Source organism: Lepus europaeus, chromosome 1 (genome assembly GCF_033115175.1).
Source record: "Lepus europaeus isolate LE1 chromosome 1, mLepTim1.pri, whole genome shotgun sequence".
Classification (NCBI taxonomy): Eukaryota; Metazoa; Chordata; class Mammalia; order Lagomorpha; family Leporidae; genus Lepus; species Lepus europaeus.
In genome coordinates this window covers 183,766,365-183,792,277 of record NC_084827.1, presented here as the reverse complement: position 1 = coordinate 183,792,277, position 25,913 = coordinate 183,766,365, and the positions used below count along the sequence as shown (strand labels likewise).

Genomic DNA, 25,913 nt, shown 5'->3' with positions numbered 1-25,913 from the left:
GACTTCGGGCCGCCAAGCCCGCGCCCCAGCGGGACCGCAGAGCGCCGGCGGCTCCGGCGTGGCTGGGACAGGCGCGGCGTCCTCCCCGCGCGCCCTCGGCCCGCGGACGCTGCCCGCTCCCCGCACCTCGCCCAGCCCAGGCCGCCGCGGCGTGCGCCCAGCGGATCGCGGCGGGCCGGGCCGAACAGGAGGCAGAGAGAAGCCGGTTCGCCTTGCGGGGAGGCCCCGGGCCCGCGCCCCTCACCTGCGTCCATCTTCCCGGTCCGGCCGCCGACTGACCCGCGCGGAGCCCGACGGGCTCGCAGCGCGACGCGACGACGGGGCGGCGCGAGGGCCAATCGCAAGCGGGCGGAAGCGCGGGCGGAAGCGCGGGGGCCGCCATCTTGGCGTACGGTGGCTGCCGCGAGCCCCAAGGCCGCGCGCGGAGGGTGCGGCCGGCGGTTTACCCTGCTGCCTGGCGGGACCCTTCGCGCCACGCACCGCGCTCTCTCCCTAGGAAGGTCCGGAGCGGCCCGCTGAGGCGGGAGGGGCACGCGTGGTCAAGCCGGCGCGGCCATCTTGCTTTACGGACAGTCCGCGCGCCATGTCGCCGCACGACCCGCCCCGCCGGCTCGCTCCCCACTCGCCGCCGCCGCCGCCGCCGCCGCCTCGGCCACCGCCATCCGTCCGCCCTCTCGCTGACGCTCCAACGGCCAGAAGCGTCCGCCGCCCCGAGACGCCTGGGCGCCTGTCTGTCCGAGCCCCGCGCCGCCATCTTGGCGTACGGCGGCCGCGCCCACGCCCCGAGCCGCGTCGCCGCCCGCGCCCCTCGCTCGCTCGCTCGCTCGCTCCCTCCCTCGGGCGGTCCGCGGGCGGCGGGCGGGCGGCGAGGGCCGGGGCCTGGCGGCGCGGCCGGCCGAGGCCCGCGATGGTGATCTGCTGCGCGGCCGTGAACTGCTCCAACCGGCAGGGCAAGGGCGAGAAGCGCGCCGTCTCCTTCCACAGGTACGCGGCCCGGCCGCCACGCCCCCGCCCGGCCCGGCTCGGCCCCGCGGGGAAACTGAGGCCGCGAGGCCGGCCCTGGGGCGAGGGGCCCCGGGGGGCGCAGGGCTCGGCCGCCCGGGACCCCGCGGGCGGCGCGGCGCGGGCAGGGGGCGCGGACGCTGTGTGACCTTGGCCCGGGCCGCCGTCTCTGGGCCGGGCGCCGCGGGGCAGTCGGGGAGGCCACTCGGCGGCCACCGCCGGCCGCCTCGCACCCCGCCGCCGCCCCCTGGCCCGCGGTGCGCTGCGGGTGTCCAGAAGCGGCTTGTGCTGGGAAGGGTCTTTCCGTGGGCGACTCGTCCCCGTGCGCGTGCCAAGGCAGGCCCTCCGGAGAGCCTCGTGCCGGGGTCCCTGCGTGCCGGCGGGGGCCTGGGGGCCTCCCCGCTGCGCCCCTCAGCCGGGCGCCCAGCGGAGCACCTGTGCGGTGGACCGTCTGTGGGAGCGCGGCAGGTGCCCTCCCGGGTCGTGTCGGTGGCAGCTGACAGCTGGAGAGGTGCGCGGCCTTCGTGGGGCTTCGTGGGCTGGGGCAGACCCCCCAGCCGTGGCTGTGGAAGCAGCTCGCGGAGCGCCCGCCTGGCGGTGGTCCCGGCTGCCCAGGTCAGAGGTCGGCCCCCCACCCTCGGGTGCATGTAGACTGCGCCCTAACAAAGAGGTGGTTACTAGGAATCTGTATTCCCTCAGTGGTTTTCAGGAATGATTTTTTTCTATGGTAAAGTGCACGGAGCTCTCCCCGTGTTGTGCCATCGCTGGCGCCTGTCTCCCGGATCTTTCTGAACTTGGGGAGCTGAAAGGCACCATGAGGCCCTGACGGCCACCGTCTGTGTGGGTGGTCCTGGCACCCCCAGGCTTTCCTGCAAGGGGGGGTCACAGAGTGGCTGTCCCCGCCTGCACAGGCTGGGCTGGCCGACTTCTAAAGGAGAGTTTTACTTCTGGAAGTGGAAGTTCGGTCAGAACACAGTCACAGCTCCCACACCTGCCTCTGGGGCCGCCCACGGCTGTGCGAGCCACCGGCGGTGCCAGCACGTTGCGGGGGACCTGGCAGCCCTCCTGGCCTGTGCTCCCACCTCTTCCCACACTGACCTCGACCCTGCCAATGGAGGTCCTGCCCAGAGTCCTGCCTTGCAGGCACTTCCAGAAACGATGCTGGCTGTCCCCCAGGTGCCCCGTGTCCTGTGGGATGTCGTCCACGCCTGTGTGTGCTTCGGGGCAGACGCTGTGGAAGGCGCACAGTGGGATCTTTGTGTTTCTGTCCAGCGATAACTTCCAAGTACAAGGTGTCCTCCATTGTTGGCTCAAGTCTCCTTTAACACTTGGGTGTTTGCAGGAACACGCGTTTTGCTTTTGTAGTCGACAGGGACACTGGTAGTTATTTGTTCCAATTGCTTCGTCTTTTATCCCACAGGTTCCCTCTCAAGGACTCGAAACGCTTGATCCAGTGGTTAAAAGCTGTTCAGAGGGACAACTGGACCCCCACCAAGTACTCGTTCCTGTGCAGTGAGCACTTCACCAAAGACAGCTTCTCCAAAAGGCTGGAGGACCAGCACCGCCTGCTCAAGCCCACAGCCGTGCCCTCCATCTTCCACCTGACGGAGAAGAAGCGGGGGCCTGCAGGGCATGGCCGCACCAGGAGGAAGGAGGCCAGCAAGGCCAAGGCGGGCGTGAGTGGACACGGGAGCACGGCGGCCAGTAGAGGAGCCGCGGGCTCGTCATCCTCCGGTGAGACCTTGATGGCCAAGCCCGAGGCGCGCAGGCTGAAGCGCGCTGCTCTGCAGGGCGAAGGCGCAGCCAGGGTCCCAGAGGAGGCTGCCGGGCAAGAGCAGACCCCGCCGTCTCCGCAGAGGACTCCTGGAGCTGGACTGGCCCCTGTGGCGGGAGGCAGCCAGGGAGAGAGAGGAGGGCCTGCCCCTGAGGCCTGTGACAGGAACCCTGCCTGCGCTGACGGGGCCGTGGCAGACAAGAGCGGCATCTCCGTGGAGGACTTCTCCCCGCCGGGATCTGGGGCCTGCAAGTTCATCGGCTCCCTGCATTCCTACAGTTTCTCCTCCAGGCACACTCGAGAGAGGCCGTCCGTCCCACGGGAGCCCATCGACCGCAAGAGGCCGAGGAGAGAGGTGGAGCCGAGCTGCAGTGGGAACAGCCTGGGCCCCGACAAGGGTATGGCCCAGAGTCCCCCAGGCTCGTCGCTCACGGCGACGCCCCAGAAGCCTTCCCAGGGCCCCTCCTCCCCTCCCGCCGACGTCCCCCCAAAGCCAGCCGCAGAAGCTGTGAAGGGTGAGCTCAGCGATGCCAGCCCCATGTCCATCAACGAGGTCATCCTGTCCGCGTCGGGGGCCTGCAAACTCATCGACTCGCTGCACTCCTACTGCTTCTCCTCCCGCCAGAACAAGAGCCAGGTGTGCTGCCTGCGCGAGCAGGTGGAGAAGAAGAACGGCGAGCTGAGGAGCCTGCGCCAGCGGGTCAGCCGCTCCGACAGCCAGGTGCGCCAGCTGCGCGAGAAGCTGGACGAGCTGCGGAGACTGAGCCTGCCCTACCTGAGCGGCCTGCCGCCCCCCAGCCGTGGTCAGTATGAGCGCCCGCGTCCGCTCTCCCCCCAGCCAGGGCTGTCCTTGGGGGCCGCTGCGGGTGGCTGCGCCTTGTGCACAGGGGACCCAGGCTCGGGAGCAGACCTTGGGGGGTTCTGGTCACGTGAGAGGCCTCTGCACCGATTGGGTTTGTGGCTGAGAAAGGCAGCTGCGTGCCCTGCGGGGATGGGCTCGGGCCCAGTGTGTGCTGCCTCCGTGCATGGTATTCACATGGCCCGGGAGAGGCAGCCAGAGAGTGGGGGAGCTGGGTGTGAAGCAGGGCAAGGCGGCATTGTCTGGGGAGACCGTCTCCACGCCTGTTTCGGGACTATTCCTGGGTAGAGTCGGTGTGGACGTGAGTGGTTGCCCTCGTAGCGTCTGTTCTAGCACAGCACATTCCCTCGTGGGAGCAGGAGGGCACCGCAGCGGGCTGTGGGCTGAGCCGGGCTGAGATGCGTTCGCTGCGTCGGGCTCCTCAGACACGCTGGGTAACGCGAGGCGACTGGCCTAGAACCGTAACCTGTTTCCTGGTTTCTCTGACCTGAGATTGCTGTGGTGCCTTTCTGTCCCTCTTGGCCACGTTTCCTTCGGTTTCTCACTGTACCGGGATGCCTTCAGAAAGTTCACGAGAAAGCAGTGTTAGACGATGACCTTGGGGCCACAGTTGCAGCACAGTGGGTTAAGTTGCTGCCTGGATGCCGGCATCCCATTATCAGGGTGCTGCTTCCAGTCCTGGCTGCTCCATTCCCAGTCCAACTGCAGCTCCTTGCTAATGCACTTTGATGGCAGCAGATGACGTTCCAAGTATTTGGGCCCCTGCCAGCCATGTGCAAGACCAGATGGAGTTCTTGGCTCCTGGCTTCGGCCTGGCCTAGTCTGGGCCATGTGGGGAATGAACCAGCAGGTGGAGGATACCTTTTTAGTGATAATGCGTTCACACACACGCTCTCTGTCGTTGTCACTCTGCCATTCAAATAAATAACTAAATCTTTTTTTAATAAAGATTTATTTATTTGGAAGGCAGAGAGTTACAGAGAGGCAGAGGCAGAGAGAGAAAGTCTTCCATCCACTGGTTCACTCCCCAAATGGCCGCAACAGCCAGAGCTGGGCCAGTGTGAAGCCAGGAGCCTCTTCCAGGACTTGGGCTGTCTGCTTACTGCTTTCCCAGGCCATAGCAGAGAGCTGGACTGGAAGTGGAGCAACTAGGACTCGAACTGGTGCCATATGGGATGCCGGCCCTTCAAGCGACAGCTTTACCCACTACTCCCCAGCGCTGGCCCCAAATCTTTTTCAAAATCAGGTTTTTTTGGTGCCAAAGTGTTTGAACGCCACGCACAGCGTTTCTCATCGTGTGTTTTCCAGGACTGCTCTGGAGGCCCTGCTGCAGTTCTGCCCGCACCCAGCCCTTCCCTCCGCTGTGTTTCTGTCGCTGGCGTCCCACCTGTGTCTGCTTGTTTGGTTTATTTTGTCTTCCTGAAGCCTGCGACTGGCCTCTGTCCTCTCCGCCTGGCCATACACCCCTGCTGCCCTGTTGCTGGTGGAATCTTTTGAACCCTGGAGTTGCCTAGAAAGGCGTTGACAGTGTTTGGAGTGGACTGCTGGGGCAAGGGAGCTCCATTTCCTGTCTGATGTACTGAGGTCCAGTGGTAGCAGCTGTGCGTGGGGGCTCTGGGGCTGTCGGCTGTGACCTGTAGCTGTGCGTGGGGGACTCTGGCATTTTTATATATCTTTTTACTTCTGAGTTTACAGTGCTTTCCTGTTTCTGTTCTTCTAGTGGATGTCTGTCATTGTTAGAAACTGACATTAAACCCATTTTCCTGTAAATGCTTATATGTTTGTTTTTTTTAGACAGCGAGAAAGAGACACAGAGGGAGAAAGCTCCCTGCCCCCGCCGCTGACTCACTGCCCAGGTGCCTGCAGCAAGTGGCTGGGACTGGCCTGAGCTGGACCAAGGGCCAGGACCTCGGCCCTGGTCGTCATCTTTTTTTTTTCTTCCCATGAGGTTTATTTATTTGAAAGAGTTACACAGAAGAGGACAGGCAGAGAGAGGGAGAGAGAGGTCCTCCATCTGCTGGTTCAATCCCCAGTCGGCTGCAATGGCCAGAGCTGCACCGAGCTGAAGCCAGGAGCTTCTTGCAGGGCCCCAAGGACTTGGGCCATCTTCTACCACTTTCCCAGGGCACAGCAGAGAGCTGGATCGGAAGTGGAGCAGCTGGTCTCAGACCAGTGCCCTTATGGGATGGCTACACTGCAGGCAGCGGCTTTACCTGCTACAGCACAGCACTGGCCCCAGCCCTGGTCTTCCTTGGGTGGCAGGAACCCAGTTACTTGGGCTGTCACCTGCTGCCTTCCAGGGTCTGTGTTAGCTGGAAGCTGCAGTCAGGGCCAGATCCCAGTATCACACCATGTTGCTCCCTGATGGACCGGGGCTGACTGGCGTCTCAGCTGCAGGCCGATGCCCACCCTGTCGGTGGTTAGAGTTGGTCATTTCCCCTGTGCTGTGCTTCCCAGGTCCAGACAGGGGTCTGAGTTCCCGTGTTCTTACTTTTCCCGCATGAAGCAACCCTAATTTAGATTTTACTGGTTACCTTTTTTTTACCATTTAAAAAGAAATTTTAGTTTTTTTGAAAAGCAGAGAGATGGAGATCTTCCATCTACTAGTTCACTTTCCAAGCACCTGCAGCAGCTGGGGTTGGACCAGGGCACAGCCAGGAGCTCCAGGTCTCCCATGTGGGTGTGTAGAGACTCAAGTACTTCAGGCGTCACCTTCTGCTTCCCAGAGTGTGCGTTTGCAGGAAGCTGGATCGGAAGTGGAGGCAGGACTTGAACCCAGCACTCGGATACGGGATGGGGCGTCTCAGTGGTTTACCCACAGTGCCACGCCTGCCTCTGCACACTGTCCATCGTATCCGGAGTCATTCTCCTTTGAGAAAATGTCTGATGATTGTTCTTGAGAATTTATACTCTGGTATAGTATAGAATTTATACTCTAGTATAGTATAGAATTTATACTCTAGTAAAGTTCCAGGAAAGGGTTGTTTGCTGTCAGCATTCCTGGCCTTGAGCACAGGGAAACATCTTTCCTCTGGATATCCATGTTCTTTTCTGTCTGAACCAGAAGAATCAATTTTTTGGGGTTTTTGTTTATTTATTTTTACTTATTAGACAAGACAGAGAGACAGATCTTTCTCTGCAGGTTTACTCCCCTAACATCTATAATAGCCAGGACTGTACCAGGCTAAAGCCAAGGGCCTGGTACTCAAGTCTGTGTCTCTTGTGCAGATGGCGGGAACCCAACAAGTTGAAACCACCACTTGCTGCCTCCCAGGGTGTGCGTTAGTGGGAGGCTGGAATTGGAAGTGGAGCCAGGCTCGGAGCTGGGCCTCTGATGTGGGTGCTCCAAGCAGCATCTTGACCACTACACCAGATGTCCACCCCACAGGGATCAGTCACCCTCTCTGTGGCCCCACTGTCCAATGCCAGTCAGATCCTGGTTTCCTTGTAGGGTGACCTGCAAGCTGGATGCTGTTGCATTTTGTCCCTGGAGTGCTGAATGTCATCGCTGTGTCTGATGTGGATCTTGTTACCTTGTCCCCTGTGGGCCTCGCCCCCTTTTTTGGTGATATTTATTTTATTTGAAAGGCACAGTTAGAGATCTTCCAAGCACTGGTTCAGTCCCCGAGTGGCTGGAACAGCCAGGACTGGACCAGACCAAAGCCAGGAGCCTGGAACTCCTTCCAGGTCTCCCCTGTGGGCACAGGAGCCCAACCGAGAACAATGACCATCTTCTGCTGCTTTCCCAGGCACATTAACAGGGAGCTGGATCAGAAGTGGAACAGCCAGGACTCAAATTGGCACCTGTATGGGATGCCGGCATGTAGATGATAGCTTTACCTGCCACACCACAGTGCTAACCCCCTTGGCGGAACTTTCTGACCTGAGGTGTGGACAGTCTTCTGTTTCCTGAATCATTTTCTTCCTGGGGCATTGGGAATTGATAGAATGGCTTTAGCAGGGTGGGACCCTGTGGCCTGTAGATTTTGCAGTGGGCGCTGGTGTCTGCAGCTGTGGCCCCAGGGTAGACAGTGGCCGTGAAGATGGAGATGCCAATCTGGCCGATGCAGGCACTGCCAGCTCCCATCTGCCAGATGTGGGGTTGAGCACCTGCTGTGAGGGTTTCCTGACATGGGGGAGGAATTGAGTTGGAGGTGCCATGAGGGACTAGGGCCAGTTTTGAACAGGTACAAAATCCTTTTTTTTTTTTTTTTTTTTTCTTTTTTAAATTTCTTTGAAAGGCACTTACAGAGAGAGGAGGACATACACACACACACACACACACACACCTTCCATTCCCTGGTTCACTCCCCAAAAGACTGCAATAGCCAGGGCTGGGCCAATCCAAAGCCGGGAGCGTGGAGCTCCATCCAGGTCTCCCGGTTGGGTGGCAGGGGCCCAAGCACTTGGACCATCCTCCACTGCTTTTCCCGAGCTCATGAGCAGGGAGCTGGGCTCAACTGGCATCCATATGGGATGCCAGTGTTGCAGCCAGCATCTTCAGCTATGCCACAAGACTGGCCCCACGGAACCTCTTAAAGTTGGGCGTTGGAGTCTGGAGTGTCAGGGTGAGGTCTGGGGTTTGAAGCCATGGGATTGAGTGAGGTTCTAGACTGGGCTGTGGCACCACACCCAGCAGCAGGCCATGGTTGTGGAGGTGCCACTGGGCAGATCTGGGAGAGGAGACTGTAGGGGTGTGTGTGGAGTGATGGGAGCCAGGGGAGAGGGAGCATTCTGAAAAGGAGGGGCACTCGGCTGTGTGGGACCTGGATGTGGTCAGAATGGAGACAGCTGACTGGGCCCAAGGCCCTATGGGAAGGGGGCCCCGGAAGGAGGTGCTCTGCCTAGGAAGTTGAGCTGTGAAGGGAGCAGAGTCTTGGTTGTCTTGGGAGAGCAGCAGGACATGGGGACAGAGGCGGTGGCTGCTCAGTGGCAGTTCTGCGCCCGAGCTGGGAGGGTGTGGCCAGGAGCCATGAGAGCCAGGCGCTGTCTCAGGTCTGCCGTCCTGAGGGTTCTTCAGCGTGGGGACTTTCTGGCTGTCAGTCGGGGGGTTATGTGGAAAGGACAGTACGGTGCTCTTCAGTCCATTTACTTCAGTTTTGGACAAGTTCCTCAAGATGCAGCAGCTGGACCGACGGGCTTCAGCGGTCAGTCTGAGCGCCCTCTCAGGAGGCGTTGCTCTGCTCCCTGAGCCCTCTCTGGCCATGGGCCTTAGGGTGCTGCTGTCACACCCAGACCAGCTCCTGGAGGGGCTCACTGCTCAGCTGCTCGCTCCTTGACTGCCCGCTGTGCCCCTTGCTCGTGGATCACAGAGGAGTTGACTGTTGCTCTCAATTTAAGGATTTCACACTAGCTTCAAAGTTTGTATTTCCTTCTCCTTTATAGCGTGATCATGCACATGTGGGCTTGTAAAAGCTTTTTACTGGGCAGGCATTGTGGCACAGCAGGTTAAGCCACTTATTTAGAGCCCCACATCCCAAGAGGGGTTGTGGGTTCAAGTCCCCGCTACTCTGCTTCAGGTCCAGCTCCCTGCTTATGTGCCTGGGAGGCAGCAGATGATGGATCAAGCACTTGGGTCTCTGCCACCCTTGCAGGAGAGACGGATGGGGCTGCTGGCTGCAGCCTGGCCCAGCCCTGGCTGCTGCAGCCATTTGGGGAGTGAACCCCAGATGGAAGATGGAAGATCTGCCTCTTCCTCTTCCTCCCCATCACTCTGCCTTTCATATGAATATGTCTTTTTAAAAATTAAATAAAACTTTTCATTGTGAAGTCTTGAGGATATACAAGCCACACAGAGTAGCATAGTGGGCCCCCCACATACCTGCACACCTGTCTCCACACATCTGCCCCCCCGCACACCTTCCCCTCCACACCTGCCCCTGCACACCTGTCCCCACACACACCTGTCCCCACACACCTGTCCCCACACACACCTGTCCCCCACACCTGCCTCCACACACCTGTCCCCACACACCTGTCCCCCCACACACCTGTCCCCCACACACACCTGTCCCACACACACCTGTCCCCACACACCTGCCTCCACACACCTGTCCCCCACACACCTGTCCCCCCACACACCTGTCCCCACACACCTGCCTCCGCACACCTGTCCCCCCCACACCTGTCCCCCCACACACCTGCCTCCACACACCTGTCCCCCCACACACCTGCCCCCACACACACCTGTCCCCCACACACCTGTCCCCACACACCTGCCTCCGCACACCTGTCCCCCCACACACCTGTCCCCACACACCTGTCCCCCCACACACCTGTCCCCACACACACATGCCCCCACACACCTGCCTCCACACACCTGTCCCCCCACACACCTGTCCCCCACACACCTGTCTCCACACATCTGCCCCCCCGCACACCTTCCCCTCCACACCTGCCCCCACACACCTGTCCCCACACACACCTGTCCCCCACACCTGCCTCCACACACCTGTCCCCACACACCTGTCCCCCCACACACCTGTCCCCACACATCTGCCCCCCCGCACACCTTCCCCTCCACACCTGCCCCTGCACACCTGTCCCCCACACACCTGTCTCCACACACCTGTCCCCCCACACACCTGCCCCCACACACACCTGTCCCCCACACACCTGTCCCCACACACCTGCCTCCGCACACCTGTCCCCCCACACACCTGTCCCCACACACCTGTCCCCCCACACACCTGCCTCCACACACCTGTCCCCACACACCTGCCTCCACACACCTGTCCCCCACACACCTGTCCCCACACACCTGCCCCCACACACACCTGTCCCCCACACACCTGTCCCCACACACCTGCCTCCGCACACCTGTCCCCCCACACACCTGTCCCCACACACCTGTCCCCCCACACACCTGCCTCCACACACCTGTCCCCACACACCTGCCTCCACACACCTGTCCCCCACACACCTGTCCCCACACACCTGCCTCCGCACACCTGTCCCCCCCACACCTGTCCCCCCACACACCTGCCTCCGCACACCTGTCCCCCCACACACCTGTCCCCACACACCTGTCCCCCCACACACCTGTCCCCCCACACCTGCCTCCACACACCTGTCCCCACACACACCTGTCCCCACACACCTGTCCCCCCACACACCTGCCTCTACACACCTGTCCCCACACACCTGTCCCCACACACCTGCCTCCGCACACCTGTCCCCACACACACCTGTCCCCACACACACCTGTCCCCACACACCTGTCTCCCACACACCTGCCTCCCCACACAACTGTCCCCACACACCTGTCCCCCACACACCTGTCCCCCACACACCTGTCCCCACACACCTGTCCCTCCACACACCTGTCCCCACACACACCTGTCCCCCACACCTGACCCTCCCCCCATCTGTCCCCCCACACACCTGTCTCCCACACACCTGTCCCCACACACCTGTCCCCACACACACCTGTCCCCCACACCTGACCCTCCCCCCATCTGTCCCCCCACACACCTGTCTCCCACACACCTGTCCCCACACACCTGTCCCCCACACACCTGTTCCCACACACCTGTCCCCACACACCTGTTCCCACACAACTGTCCCCCCACACACCTGTCCCCCCACACACCTGTCCCCACACACCTGTCCCCCCACACACCTGTTCCCACACACCTGCCTCCGCACACCTGTCCCCCACACACCTGTCCCCACACACCTGCCTCCACACACCTGTCCCCACACACCTGCCTCCACACACCTGCCCCCACACACACCTGTCCCCCACACACCTGTCCCCACACACCTGCCCCCACATACCTGACCCCCCCACCTGTCTCCCACACACCTGTCCCCACACACCTGCCTCCACACACCTGTCCCCACACACCTGCCCCCACATACCTGACCCCCCCACACCTGCCCCCACACACCTGTCCCCCCACACCTGTCCCCCCACACACCTGTCCCCACACACCTGTCCCTCCACACACCTGTCCCCCACACACCTGCCCCCACACACCTGTCTCCCACACACCTGTCCCCACACACCTGTCCCTCCACACACCTGTCCCCCACACACCTGCCCCCACACACCTGTCTCCCACACACCTGTCCCCCCACACCTGACCCTCCCCCCATCTGTCCCCCCACACACCTGTCCCCCCACACACCTGCCCCCACACACCTGCCCCCACACACCTGTCTCCCACACACCTGTCCCCCCACACCTGACCCTCCCCCCATCTGTCCCCCCACACACCTGTCCCCCCACACACCTGTCCCCCCACACCTGTCCCCCCACACACCTGTCCCCACACACCTGTCCCTCCACACACCTGTCCCCCACACACCTGCCCCCACACACCTGTCTCCCACACACCTGTCCCCACACACCTGTCCCTCCACACACCTGTCCCCCACACACCTGTCCCCCCACACCTGTCCCCCCACACACCTGTCCCTCCACACACCTGTCCCCCACACACCTGCCCCCACACACCTGTCTCCCACACACCTGTCCCCCCACACCTGACCCTCCCCCCATCTGTCCCCCCACACACCTGTCCCCCCACACACCTGCCCCCACACACCTGCCCCCACACACCTGTCCCCCCACACACCTGTCCCCACACACCTGTCCCCCCACACACCTGTCCCCACACACCTGTCCCCACACACCTGTCCCCACACACCTGTCCCCCCACACACCTGCCTCCACACACCTGTCCCCACACACCTGTCCCCCCACACACCTGTCCCCACACACCTGTCCCCACACACCTGTCCCCCCACACACCTGCCTCCACACACCTGTCCCCACACACCTGTCCCCCCACACACCTGTCCCCACACACCTGTCCCCCCACACACCTGTCCCCACACACCTGTCCCCCCACACACCTGTCCCCACACACCTGTCCCCACACACCTGTCCCCCCACACACCTGCCTCCACACACCTGTCCCCACACACCTGTCCCCCCACACACCTGTCCCCCCACACCTGTCCCCCCACACACCTGCCCCCACACACCTGTCCCCCACACACCTGTCCCCACACACCTGTCCCCCCACACACCTGTCCCCACACACCTGTCCCCCCACACACCTGTCCCCACACACCTGTCCCCACACACCTGTCCCCCACACACCTGCCTCCACACACCTGTCCCCACACACCTGTCCCCCCACACACCTGTCCCCACACACCTGTCCCCCCACACACCTGTCCCCACACACCTGTCCCCCCACACACCTGTCCCCACACACCTGTCCCCACACACCTGTCCCCACACACCTGTCCCCCCACACACCTGTCCCCACACACCTGTCCCCCCACACACCTGTCCCCCCACACCTGTCCCCCCACACACCTGCCCCCACACACCTGTCCCCCCCACACACCTGCCTCCACACACCTGTCCCCACACACCTGCCTCCGCACACCTGTCCCCACACACCTGTCCCCCCACACACCTGTCCCCACACACCTGTCCCCACACACCTGTCCCCCCACACACCTGCCCCCACACACCTGTCCCCACACACCTGTCCCCCCACACACCTGTCCCCACACACCTGCCTCCGCACACCTGTCCCCACACACCTGTCCCCCCACACACCTGTCCCCACACACCTGTCCCCACACACCTGTCCCCCCACACACCTGCCCCCACACACCTGTCCCCACACACCTGTCCCCCCACACACCTGCCCCCACACACCTGTCCCCACACACCTGTCCCCCCACACACCTGCCCCCACACACCTGTCCCCACACACCTGTCCCCCCACACACCTGCCCCCACACACCTGTCCCCACACACCTGTCCCCACACACATGTCCCAACTTTGGGATACATCAGCATGGTGCCACTTTTGTTTCATCTGCACTTCTACCAACCCCTCAACTTTTTATTGTTTTTAAAAGACTTATTTGAAATAAAGACAGAGTGACAGAATGAGGAGAGACACGGCCAGGGAGGGGAGGCCTCCTTCTGCTGATTCCCCAAATGGCTGCAACAGCTAGGGCTGGGCGAGGCCAAAGCCAGGAACCAGGAGCTCCATCCGGGTCCCCTGCGTGAGTGTCAGAGGCCCAAGAACTTGGGCCATCTTCTGCCTTCCCAGGCATAGTCGTAGGGAGCTGGATCAGAAGTGGAGCAGCTGGGACTCAAACCAGCACTCCAATATGGGATGGCAGCGTTGCAGGCAGCAGTTTCTCTCCCTGTGCCACAACACAGGCCCCACATTATCTTTTTAATTAGTAGATTTTTAGGACAGTTTTAGATTAGCAGAAAAATTCAGATAATACAAAGAACAACTTTACTCCTGCTTCCTCCCAAAAGAAAATCTTGCCTTTTGTGATCCATTTCTCCCAAACTGAAACAATATGGCCACTTCATTACTCAGGTTCACCTTGTGCTTGAATTCTGATAGCAGCAGATGATGTGTCCCCATTGCAGTGGTGTCCCTGCCTAAGAACCCACTGTCCTCCTCCCTCCTGCTCCCCACAGCCCACAGCAGCTCCTGATGTTGCTACTCTATAGGTTTCCCTTTGCAAAACTCCAAGGAACACACTAGGCTGCCTGTTCACTCTGGCTTCTTTCTCTCCTCCCTGTCTCCTCATAGTTTAATAGCTTTTTTTTTTTTTTTTTTTTTTTTTTTTTTTTTTTGAGGGATGGCTTGCAAGAGAGATAAGCAAAGAGAATTCCTGTCTGCTGGCTCAAATGCTCACAACTGCTGGGAGTGGGTTAGGCCAAAGCCAGAAGCTGGGAGCTCAGTTTGGGTCTCCTACATGGCTGGCAGGAGCCTGGTGACTTGAGCTGTCGCCACTACTTCCTGGGGTGTCGGGAGCCAGTCAGGACGTTGTCTGAGCACTCTGCCATGGGTGCAGGCGTCTTAATTGGCTTCTTGTTTTTCCTGATGTGAAAGCTTATGAAGACAGTTCTGTTTGTCATGAAGGACCAAGAAGCCGAGTCTGGAATGTTGTGTGCCAGTGCTGATCCACAGCAGGACCGCGGGGAGCGGAGAGGAAGCCAGGGACACAGTGTGCGAGCGAGCGAGCTCCAGCTCTCTGTTCTGACCTGAACCTGACTCGAACCTGTGTGTCTTAGTTTCTGATCCGGGCCACTGGCCCCAGAGAGAGAAGAATGCAAAGCAGAGGCATCTGTGTGCGTTACATCATGTGAAAATAGGGTTTCTTTACAAGTGAGGATAAGCACACACTGAAGCGTGAGTGTGGGCTGCCCCTCATGAGTGGGCCAGAGGACTGTGTGGGAGCGAGTGCAAGCAAGCGCACCGTACCTGTGGTAAGGAGGCCTCTCCCCAGCATTCTCTTCTCTCCTCTCTTCAGTGAAGCAGGGGTGCTACCTTAATTGGATAAGCAAGCGGGGTAGGGTCTTAGCTTGCATCCTGCTCCCGGGTGAGATGGGAATCCTGGGAAAGTGGGCTTGTCAATTTGACAATCAAGACGTAAACATTGCATTTTAGTGCTGTAAGGATTGCAGCTCGTCTGTGCGTAACTGGCTGATGACGCCGCACAGCAGAAGGGAGACGGGACTCAGTGTAGCAGCTCCTATAGGCAAGCAGAGCAAGAGGCTGTTTGATGGTGGTGTTGAGAGCCCGTAGGCCAAACCAGAACAGATCCTGAAGGTGGCCCACAGCTGCTACTGGCAGCCAGCCCCTAACCCCTGGGTCCTGGGCTCGTCTGGGCTCTGTCAGAGCTTCCCAGTGTGGACCTGGCCACGAGTTATTCCAAGGTCTCTCTTGGCTTTGTTCACTGCGGTTTGAATTTCTCCAGGACCCTTCCCAGGCTTGTTTTCTCTGAAGCACCCCTCATCCTGCAGACGGCAGAATGGGGGGCACTGGACAGCGTGCACGCTCTCCCCGTCACCGGCCTGGCTGCATGGCTGCCAGTGTAGATCTTAACAGCCATAACTGGCGTCTGAACACAGAGCTAAATGCCTACCCCAAGCTCATTTCTTTTTTTTTTAAGAATGTAGTTTCTGGTTTTTGTTAATTTTGTTTGCTTTTAATTTGAAAGACATGGGCTGAGATTTGGCGCAGCAGTTGACACCTGCATTCAGAGTCCTGGCCTGGCTTTTTGTTTTTGTTTTAAAATTTATTTATTTATTTGAAAGGCAGAGTTACAGAGAGAGAGAGAGAGAGAGAGAGAGAGAGAGAGAATGAGAGAGAGGTCTTCCATCTACTGGTTCACTCCCCAAATTGCTGTAATGGCTGGAGCTGGGCCTATACGAAAATCCAGGAACTTCTTCCAGGTCTCCCACGTGGATTCAGGGTCCAAGCACTTGGGCCATCTTCCACTAATTTCCCAGGTGCATTAGCAGGGAGCTGGATTGGAAGTGGAGCAGCCGGGACTCGAACTAGTGCCCATATGCGATGCTGGTGCTGCAGGTGGAGGTTTAACCTGCTACGCCACAGCTCCGCCCCCTGGCTCTGCTTCTGATTCCACCTTTTTGCTAATGTGCACTCTGGGAGTCAACGGTGCTAGCTCAAGTACTCCAGTCCCTGCTGCCAGCGTGGGAGACCAGACTTCCCTATTGAGGGAGGCCTTGGTTGCTTTTTGTGACTAAAGCCGCGGTGCAGATTCACAAGAAGTCACATTCCTAGGAGGATGTTTAGCTCTGTAGGAAACTGTCAAGCCGTCTTCTGGAGTGCTGGTGCTGTCCTGCATGTGCACCAGCGCCGAGTGGGAGTTCCCGTGGCTCGACACCCCTCGGCACCAGTGTTCTGTCTCGGCCACGGCTGTGGTTATGTGGAGTTCTCATTGCCATTCTCCGGTGACGCGTGCAGGAAGCATCTTGCTGGTTCTTTGCCACTTGTGTATCTTCTGAGGTGAGGTGTCCGGATGCAGCCTCCGACCACACCAACCGGACCTGTAGGTACCAGCTGACGCAACCCAAGAGGAGGGGGTGAGAGCTGATACAGACTGTCCGCACACTGTGTGCCTAGAAGATTCCAAAGAATCTGCAAAAACACACACACACACACATCCCCTCCTAGAAGAAACATGGCAATGAGTGCAAATGGTCAGGAGGCACGCCTGCCACAGCCTGTCCACCAAGTGTCCAGGCGGAGCAGGCCCGCTTGACCTGGGTGATGTGCATGTTGGGTCTGGTTCAAAGATTGTTTTCTTGTTGTCAGGTTTTAAAAATTCCTGTTTCTTTGCATAAAAATCCTGTGTGTTTTGCAAATATTTTCTCCAGGTCTGTGGCTTGTCTGTTTATATTTTGTTAACAGTGTCTTTGGCAGAGCAGAAGGTCTCAGGGTTTTTTTTTCTTTTTTGTTTTTTTTTAAGATTTATTTATTTACTTGAAAATCAGAGTTAGAGAGAGAAGGAGATGCAGAGAGAGAAGTCTTCCATCCGATGGTTCACTCCCCCGATTGGCCACAACAGCTGGAGCTGTGCTGATCTGGAGCCAGGAGCCAGGAGCTTCTTCCTGGTCTCCCACACGGGTGCAGGGGCCCAAGGACTTGGGCCATCTTCTACTGCTTTCCCAGTCCATAGCAGAGAGCTGGATTGGAAGTAGAGCAGCCGGGACTTGAACTGGCACCCATATGGGATGCTAACACTGCAGGCGGCGGCTTCACCCGCTGTGCCACAGCGCAAGCCCCGAGGTTTCAGTGTTAATTAAGTCTGGCTTACCAGGTTCTTCTTATGAGGGTCATGCTTTGGTGCTATTTCTAGACTCTGCCAAACCCCAGGTCACCTAGGTTTTGTTGTTTCTTGTAAGAGTTTTGTAGTCTGTGTTCTACATTTACACCTGTGATCCCTCCTGAGTTACCTTTGTGACAAGTGTGAGGTCTGTGTCTAGATTCCAGCCAGTCTTTCTAGCACACTTGTCCCACACGTGACCCACAACCAGAATCCGTGTTTTCTGTGTGGGTCCAGTTCTGCACCCTGTGACTTGTCCATTAGTGACCACACAGCGCACAGCAGACCCTGGGGGCGCCCTTGGCTGTGGTCCTCAGTGCAGTAGTGGCTCTTCTGGTCCTTCTGCCTTTCCATGTACAGTTTGCAACCAGCTCGTGTCTACAAAATGCTCTCCTGGGTTTTGACTGGGTATTTTGAATTGGTTGATCAAGTCAGGAAGAACTGACATCTGTTGTTTTTGTTTTTTTTTTTTTTTTTTTGACAGGCAGAGTGGACAGAGAGAGAGAGACAGAGAGAAAGGTCTTCCTTTTTGCCGTTGGTTCACCCTCCAGTGGCCGCCGCGGTTGGCGCGCTGCGGCCGGCACACCGCGCTGATCCGAAGCCAGGAGCCAGGTGTTTATCCTGGTCTCCCATGGGGTGCAGGGCCCAAGCACTTGGGCCATCCTCCACTGCACTCCCTGGCCACAGCAGAGAGCTGGCCTGGAAGAGGGGCAACCGGGATAGAATCCGGCACCCCGACCGAGACTAGAACCCGGTGTGCCAGTGCCGCAAGGCGGAGGATTAGCCTATTGAGCCGCGGCGCCGGCCAATAACTGACATCTTAGCAGTATTAAATCTTCCATTTCCTTTAAAGACAGAGTTACAGAGACAGAGGGAGAGACAGAGATCCTCCATCCACCCCAAATGGCCACAATGGCCAGGGCTGGGCCAGACCAAAGCTAGGAACCAGGAGATTCTTCCAGGTCTCCCACGTGAGTTTAGGGACCCAAGCACTTAGGTCATCTTCCACTTCTTTCCCAGGCACGTTAGCAGGGAGCTGCATCGGCAGTGAAGCAGCCAGGACTCAAACTGGTGTTCACGTGGGATGCCGGCATTGTAGGCGGTGGCTTTACCCGCTGCACCACAATGCCATCCCCTCATCAGAGTTTTATAGTTTTCCTCAGTACTTGTACATATTTTGTGTATATATATATATATATATATATATTTTTTTTTTTTTGACAGGCAGAGTGGATAGTGAGAGAGAGAGAGACAGAGAGAAAGGTCTTCCTTTTTGCCGTTGGTTCACACTCCAATGGCCGCTGCGGCCGGCGCATTGTGCTGATCCGAAGCCAGGAGCCAGGCACTTCTCCCGGTCTCCCGTGTGGGTGCAAGGCCCAAGGACTTGGGCCATCGTCCACTGCTTTCCTGGGCCACAGCAGAGAGCTGGCCTGGAAGAGGGGCAACTGGGATAGAATCCGGCGCCCCAACCGGGACTAGAACCCGGTGTGCCGGCGCCGCAAGGCGGAGGATTAGCCTGTTAAGCCACGGCGCCGGCCCGTATATATATTTTGTTCCATGTATACCTAAATATTTCATTTTTTTGCTCCAAATATAAGTTGGTAATTTTTTTTTTTTTTTTTCAAATTCTGATTGCCTGGTGCTAGCATATAGAAAAGCAAGTGACTTGTGTATAACCTTGGCCAGCAGTGTTGGTGTAACTGCTGTCCACAGAAGTGAGCAGATTCTGTGAGAAAGCTAATAAAGGATTTCACAGGGCAGGCTAAGCCTGACCTAGGCCCTGCGTTCACAAGCCCAACAACTTTTAATGAAGTGTTCCAAAGTGATCGAATTCTAGTTGAAATGTGCGTGTTCTATGATAATTTTTATTTTTCACTGCATTTTTGGCTTGGCTGGAAAGGAGACTTAGGGAAGCCGAGGTGAGTCCTCACAGGCTGGAGATCGCTCTCTGTAGAACACGGTTGGCTGTGTACACCCTCAGAGACGACTGGCGCTCAGAAGAAGGAACATTTCTCAGAATAGATGAGGAATGTGCAGGTAAAGAACAGAGAATGGGGGGCTGGCGCTGTGGTGTAGTGGGCTAAGCCTCTGCCTGCAGTGCTGGCATCCCATGTGGGCGCCAGTTCAAGTCCCAGCTGCTGCACTTCTGATCCAGCTCTCTGCTGATGGCCTGGGAAAGAAGTGGAAGATGATCCAAGTGCTTGGGCCTCTGCACCTGTGTGGTAGACCCAGAAGAAGCTCCTGGCTCCTGGCTTTAGATCAGCTCAGCTCCAGTCATTGTGGCCACCTGAGGAGTGAAGCAGTGGGTGGAAGACCTCTCTATCTCTGTCTCTCCCCCTCTCTCTTTGTAACTGCCTCTCAAATAAATAAATGAATCTAGAAAACAAAAAACAAAAACCAGAGAATTGCACAAGACTGCTCCAGATGGCTAAGATGAACCAGACCCAACATGCACATCACCCAGGTCAAGCGGGCCTGCTCCGCCTGGACACTTGGTGGACAGGCTGTGGCAGGCGTGCCTCCTGACCATTTGCACTCATTGCCATGTTTCTTCTAGGAGGGGATGTGTGTGTGTGTTTGTTTTTGCAGATTCTTTGGAATCTTCTAGGCACACAGTGTGCGGACAGTCTGTATCAGCTCTCACCCCCTCCTCTTGGGTTGCGTCAGCTGGTACCTACAGGTCCGGTCAGTGCGGTCGGAGGCTGCGTCCTTGCCTGGTCTGGATCTGTGGGAAACCCAGTTTCTCACCGTGAAGTGATGTGTGTCTCACATGTGATGCTGTGATGCAATGCAAGGAAACCTCACAAAGTCCATGGAAAGTGGAATTAAAAGGTAAATTTGTTTTGTTACCAAAAAAATCGGAAATCCGTGCGTTGTGTTTTCATAATAGAATGATCGTTTCTCAGCCTTTGGCTAAGATCAAGTGTAGTCTCTGCATAACATGTACGAGTTTATCGTGAATGATTTGAAGACCCTCATATGCATTGATTTCCAATTTTTTCCACCAAAATATGCTTTTAATTCCATTCCCCATGATCTTTTTTAAGATTTATTTATTTACTTAAGAGGCATAGTTACAGAGAGAGATAAAGAGCTCTTCTATCTGCTAGTACACCCCCCAAATGGCCGCAATGATGGAGCTGGGCCAGTCTGAAGCCAGGAGCCAAAAGCTTCTTCTGGTTCTACCACATGGGTGCAGGGGCCCAAGCACTTCTGCTTTCCCAGACCATCAGCAGGGAGCTGAACCAGAAGTGGAGCAGCCAGGACTCAAACCAGCACCCATATGGGATGCTGCATGGCATGTGGCAGCTTCGCCAGCTGGGCCGCAGCGCCGGCCCCTTTCCATGGTCTTGTTGCAGTCCCTCATAAATGTCATTTTGGCCTTTGCCCCAGCCTAGAGTTCCTAAAACCCAAGGTGGGATTTCCTGAGTGATGGGGTAACAGGAGCATCTTTCCTCCTTGGTTTGTAATAGGCCTGTGTGCTCCTGAGTGCCTGCTGGAGATGAAACTGTCCCCAGAGGACCCGGTCTTGTTGGACCAGAGAGCTCCACCCCCAACCTTTGGGAAGAGGAGAGGGGCTGGAGGCTGCAACAGGGCCACTATACACACCTGCTGGGCTGAGCCCCTGCCTGGGGAGGGTGCCGAGGCTGTTGGCCCTCCACATACCTTGCCCTGATGTTACTGATTTCTAGATTAACTCTGTTGTTGTCTGAGAGCAGAGTTTGTAGGGTTTCTGTTCTTTGAGAAGTGTTTCAGGACCAGAGAAGTATGTGTGCTCTGCTCTGGCTGATGAAGCCATCTGAAGGTGCCCCTTCGGCCTCACTGATGCTGCTGTCGGGTGAGCTGTGTCACCGCCACTTTTCTGCTCTTGGTCCGTCTGCTTCTGACGCACGTATTCCAGGCTCAGATGTTCTGATGCTCCGTGGGTGGGGCCGTGACGTCTCCGGAGGTGAATGTCTGTTATCTGTGATGCCCTGCTGTATCCCTGATTGTCGTTCTTGTGCTGATGTTGGTTTTGTTTGACATTAACATAACTGTTCTTGTTGTTGGTGGGGGAGTACAGAGAGAGAGAATGGACAAAGAGAAACAGACAAGAGAGCTGCCGTCCCCTGGCTCAATCCCCAAATGCCCACAAAGGTTGGGACTGGGCCAGCTGGGACCAGGAGTTGGTTCTCTGATCACGTCTCCCACATGGGTAGCAGGAACTGAATTACTTGAGCCGCCACCACTGCCTCTCGGGGCCTCATTAGCAGGTGTTGAACCAGGCACTTTGATATGGGCTAGGGGAGTCCTAACCACAGTCCAAACGTGCCCCTGGAACTTGTGCCTAGTGCAGTGTGACGTAGCTTTGCTTCTATCTTTCATCTTTCTGAACCTCATGTTAGCTTACTCAGGGGGCCTTTTCTGTTTAAAAATAAAAAAGACATTTATTTATTTGAAAGTCAGAGTTACATAGAGAGAGAGGGGAGGCAGAGAGAGAGAAAGAGAGAGAGAGAGATCTTCCATCTGCTGGTTCACTCCCCAATTGGCCGAAACGGCCAGAGCTGCGCCAATCCGGAGCCAGGAGCCCGGAGCTTCCTCTGGTCTCCCACACAGGTGCAGGGGCCCAAGGACTCGGGTCATAGCAGAGAGCTGGATTGGAAGCGTGGGACAGCTGGGACTCGAACCAGTGCCCATATGGGATGCCAGCATTGCAGGTGGCGGCTTTACCTGCTACACCACGGTGCCGGCCCTCGGTGGCCTCTTCTGATTGGTGTGTTCAGGTATCCACAGGGGCCGCTGATGTGCTAGGTGGTTTCAGCCATGTTTGTAACTGCTCTCTGTTCTTTTTGCTTTCATTTTCTTTCTTTCTTTTCCTACCTGCTCTGGCTTTTCTGTGGTTTTAGTTTCTTACCTCTCCTAGGTTATCACTTACACGCATTCTCTAGGCTTCCTCAGGGGTTGTCCTGGAGTTTGCAGGGAACAGTGACAGCAGACGACACTGCCCTGCGCACGGTCAGAGCAAGGCTTAGCACAGTGTCTACAGCTCCACACTGTCCCTTGTAGACTGCCTGCTCGTCTCACTTCCACACGGAGCCGCAAGCTTGCTATTATTGGTAGATCGATCTGTTAGGTCAGTTAAGAATGTGAGGAAAAGGCGAAGGCTACTTAAATGATGTCCCTTGCGGAAAGGCCAGTGGCAATGAATGCCCTCTGTTCTTTAATTGTTTAAGATTTGTTTATTTGAAAGGCACAGTTCCAGAGAGAGGTCTTCCTTCTGCTGGTTCACTCCCCAAATGGCCGCAACTGCTTAGGCTGGGCCAGACTGAAACCAAGCTGCTTCCGGGTCTCTGACGTGGTTGCAGGGGCCCAAGGACTTGGGCCATCTTTCAGTGTGCTCCAAGGCACATTAGCAGAGAGCTCAATCAAAAATGGAGCACCTGGGACTTGAACCAGTGGCCAAATGGGATGCCGGAGTCACAGGTGGTAGCTTTACACACCAAGTGCCAACCCTTAAGTGTGTCATTTTCTGTGACTCTGTTCCCCTGTCCTCCTGCAGCACCTGTGTGTTCTTTGTTCTGTGCACGTTTTCTGTTGGAGCCCTTACTCATAGTCACTTTAAATTCTCAGTCTGATAATTCCCTCATCTCTGCCTCAGGGAGTCTGATTCTCATGTTGGCTCTGTCTTTCAAGACTGTGTTTTTCTTTTCATTGTGTATATGTCAGAGGGCAGAATTAGAGCAGTGCAAGGTCTTGATTGGCTTGACTTTGTGGTTCTAGAAGTGGGCAGCGTGTCAGGGAGATGGAGCAGGTGTCGCAGTGGGCAGGCAGAAGGAAACATAAAGCGATCTGTGGTTTCCAAGTCGCCGAGAAGGGCAGGGAAATGACTGACTGACCCCGCGTTCCTCTCTGTGGGGTGGAGGCAGGGGGCATGCTGCTGCCGCCTGCCTCCTGAGCGAGAAGGTCGGCCTTCAGCGTGGCTGGCTCCGTGGAGCCCAGAGCAGTGGCCTCCTGTTGTTTGAACTCCTGTAGTTTCCTGCCGGGAGAAGGTGTGGTGTGTCAGGTGATGGATCTGGCTCGAGAGGAGCGTTGCCTCATCTCCCTGATGTCTGGTTGCTCCCGGTGCTCCTGCTGGAGCCCTGGGTGTGGGGCAGGTAGGTGGTCTGCACTGCTGTGGCTACGCGGCGGACCTTCATGGCCTGTTTCCCTGCCCTGCTAGGCACTCACAAGCATTTCCCCTCGAGTGAGCCAGGAAGGCTGGAGGGGGCAGTGGGCGTCAACCCCTTCCCAGGCGAGGTCAGCCCCGGCCCTCTACAGAACGGGCCTGTTTCAGAGAGCTCTGGGCTCATTTCAGAGTGGCCAGCTCTCCTTCCCCTGTCAGAAGGGGAAGGAAACCTTTCCCCTTGGCTTCTCACGGTAAAGCCCTGATCTGCTTCCTGCCGTGGCCATCAGGAGACACTCAGCTGTGCCTCGGCCTGCTCACCACTGCCCAGCTCCTCTCCCGGCAGCTCCTGGACCCTGCGGTCTCTGCTCTGGGGAAGCCAACCTGGGCCACAGTTCCGTGTTGGGGCCGCTGTCCATGCCCTGACTACTCTGCTGGGTCCAAGAAAAGTCTTTGCTTTTCAGTCTGTTCCTTGTTTTGTTTGGAAGGACCTGTAGTCCGTACGTGTCAGAGTTGGAATTGGAAGCTCCCCTTCTATGACCTTCAGTTTGGCTATTGTCAGTATATGAGGGAGCCGTGAGTTTCAGACATGAGCTGTTTTATCCAGTTCTGTTACTGATGTTAATCGTTTTTCAGTTGGGACTTTTGGATTAGCAAGGTAACCAAGCATAACCAGGTTACCCAACAAAGCATCTGCGGACGGTTGTCATTTGGAGCCCCTTACGTAGAAGTGTCTGTTCCCTGTGTCTGTCTCCAGGGTCTGTCTCCCCCATGCACCTCTCTTCCTTGCAGTCGTGTGACAGAACGTTCCCCTAGTGTGCGGGGCCAGGTCCTGTGCTCCGGGCGGCCGCAGCACGCCTGTGCCTCTTGTGCTGCACAGTCAGTGTTTTCTCTGTGTGCTGGCAGGAAACCCCACTCTGGCCCCACTGTGTGATGTGCAGTTGGAACACCAGGAACGATTCTGTCCCCAGGTTCCCCAGTCCCGTTTGCCAAGAGACAGAACAGTCCCCGAGCCCCAGGAGGCAGGCAGAGAAGTTCATGCCAGAGCCACTGTCCCAGGGTCCTCGAGCCAGTCCCACTCAGCAGGTGGCCCTCGGCAGCAGTCCTGCTCCTCAGTCTGCGCAGGACTGACCTGCACTCCTAAAATCCAGGGGCTCCCCAAAACTCCCAGCTGTACAGTCTGTGAGCTCCAGGGCCATCTTTGCCTCCCACTGTCTTCTGAGAAATGATCTTTCCTTGTAGAACTACAGCTCCCAGAATGCACCCTGAATTAACGCTCACTTCCTGCAGGGCCATTCACGGCCAGGTACAAACAGTTCCCGTGTCCGGTTGGCAGCAAACAACCTTGAGGAACCTTGACGGTGTCGAGTTTAGGAGACGTAGGGATGGGTAAGCCTGCTTTCCATGTCTTGGGCCAGAAAAATGAAACTTTACATTTTTTATAAAAGTTAAAGTTTTACTTCTGCATTTTGGTTATCTTTTAATAGAAGAAAAATGAAATCAAGGAAAAAAATGCATAGAAAAGCCTGTCTGATTTAGTTGAAGAGGTTAAAGTAGCAAATAGGGTAGAACACTTAATATATTTTTTATTTCATTTTAACGTTCATTTTGGTTTTCTAATTAAGGATAATCTGCATAAAGTAAAATGCACACCTTGAGGATATGGTTTAATGGATTTTGACCTGTATCTGGATTCTGGAATGATCCTGCCAGCCGGTGGCGGGCAAGTTGGCAGCAGCATCCCTGGTAGGGGTGAGTACAGAGGGAGCCAGCACCCAGAGCAGCCTGGTCACTATCTAAGTTAAAATTCAGAGACTCTGGGACCGGTGCTGTGATGTGGCAGGTAAACCTGCCACCCACCACACCGACATCCCACACGGGCACCAGTTTGAGTCCTGGCTGCTCCTCTTCCAATCCAGCTCCCTACTAAATGGCCTGGGGGAAGCAGCATAAGACGGCCCAAGTGCTTGGGCCCCTGCCAGCCACCTGGAACGTTCGGAGGAAGCTCCTGGCTCCTGCCTGACTCGGCCCTGGCTGTGGCGGGCGTTTGGGGAATAAGCCAGCAGATGGAAGACCTTTCTCCTGTCTCTTCCCCCCTCGCTCTGTAACTCTGCCTTTCAAATAAATAAAATAAATCTTTAAAAAAAATTCACAGAGATTCCAGCAGGTCAGTGCCCTGCACTTCAGAGGCCACAGCTGGGTGCCTGGACAGCTGCGCGGCCCTTCATCTTCCATGAAGGGCTCTAACCTTTCTTTCTTTCTTTCTTTCTTTCTTTCTTTTTCTTTTTCTTTTTTTTTTAAGACTTATTTAGTCATTTGAAAGAGTTAGATCAATCTTCTATCTGCACCCCAGATGGCTGCAATGGCCAGGGCTGAGCCAGGCTGAAGCCAGGAGCCAGAAGCTTCTTCTGGGTCTCCCATATGGGTGCAGGGGCCCAAATACTTGGGGCTTCCTCTACTACTTTCCCAGGCCCATTAATAGGAAGCTGGATCAGAAGTGG

The 25,913-nt window shown here is 57.0% G+C and overlaps 2 protein-coding genes across 3 annotated transcripts in view; one reads left to right on the top strand and one right to left on the bottom strand.

Annotated features, from left to right (window-relative positions):
* ATG4B (autophagy related 4B cysteine peptidase) overlaps positions 1-314 on the bottom strand; it is a 28,166-nt gene extending 27,852 nt beyond the window's left edge. Inside the window, exon 1 of the mRNA XM_062194398.1 lies at positions 245-314. Coding sequence (XP_062050382.1) covers positions 245-254 — 10 coding nt within the window. The 5' untranslated portion in view covers positions 255-314. The remainder of the gene's footprint in view (positions 1-244) is intronic.
* A 548-nt stretch (positions 315-862) lies between these two features.
* Positions 863-25,913, top strand: part of THAP4 (THAP domain containing 4) — a 45,973-nt gene continuing 20,922 nt past the window's right edge. Inside the window, exons 1-2 of one of the 2 annotated variants that reach the window (XM_062194364.1) lie at positions 863-984; positions 2,423-3,579. In XM_062194364.1, the coding sequence (XP_062050348.1) occupies positions 908-984; positions 2,423-3,579 (1,234 nt within the window). In that variant the 5' untranslated portion in view covers positions 863-907. Of the gene's footprint in view, positions 985-2,422; positions 3,580-24,707; positions 24,802-25,913 lie in introns of those variants that run through there. The other variant, XM_062194373.1, reaches the window with a different exon arrangement.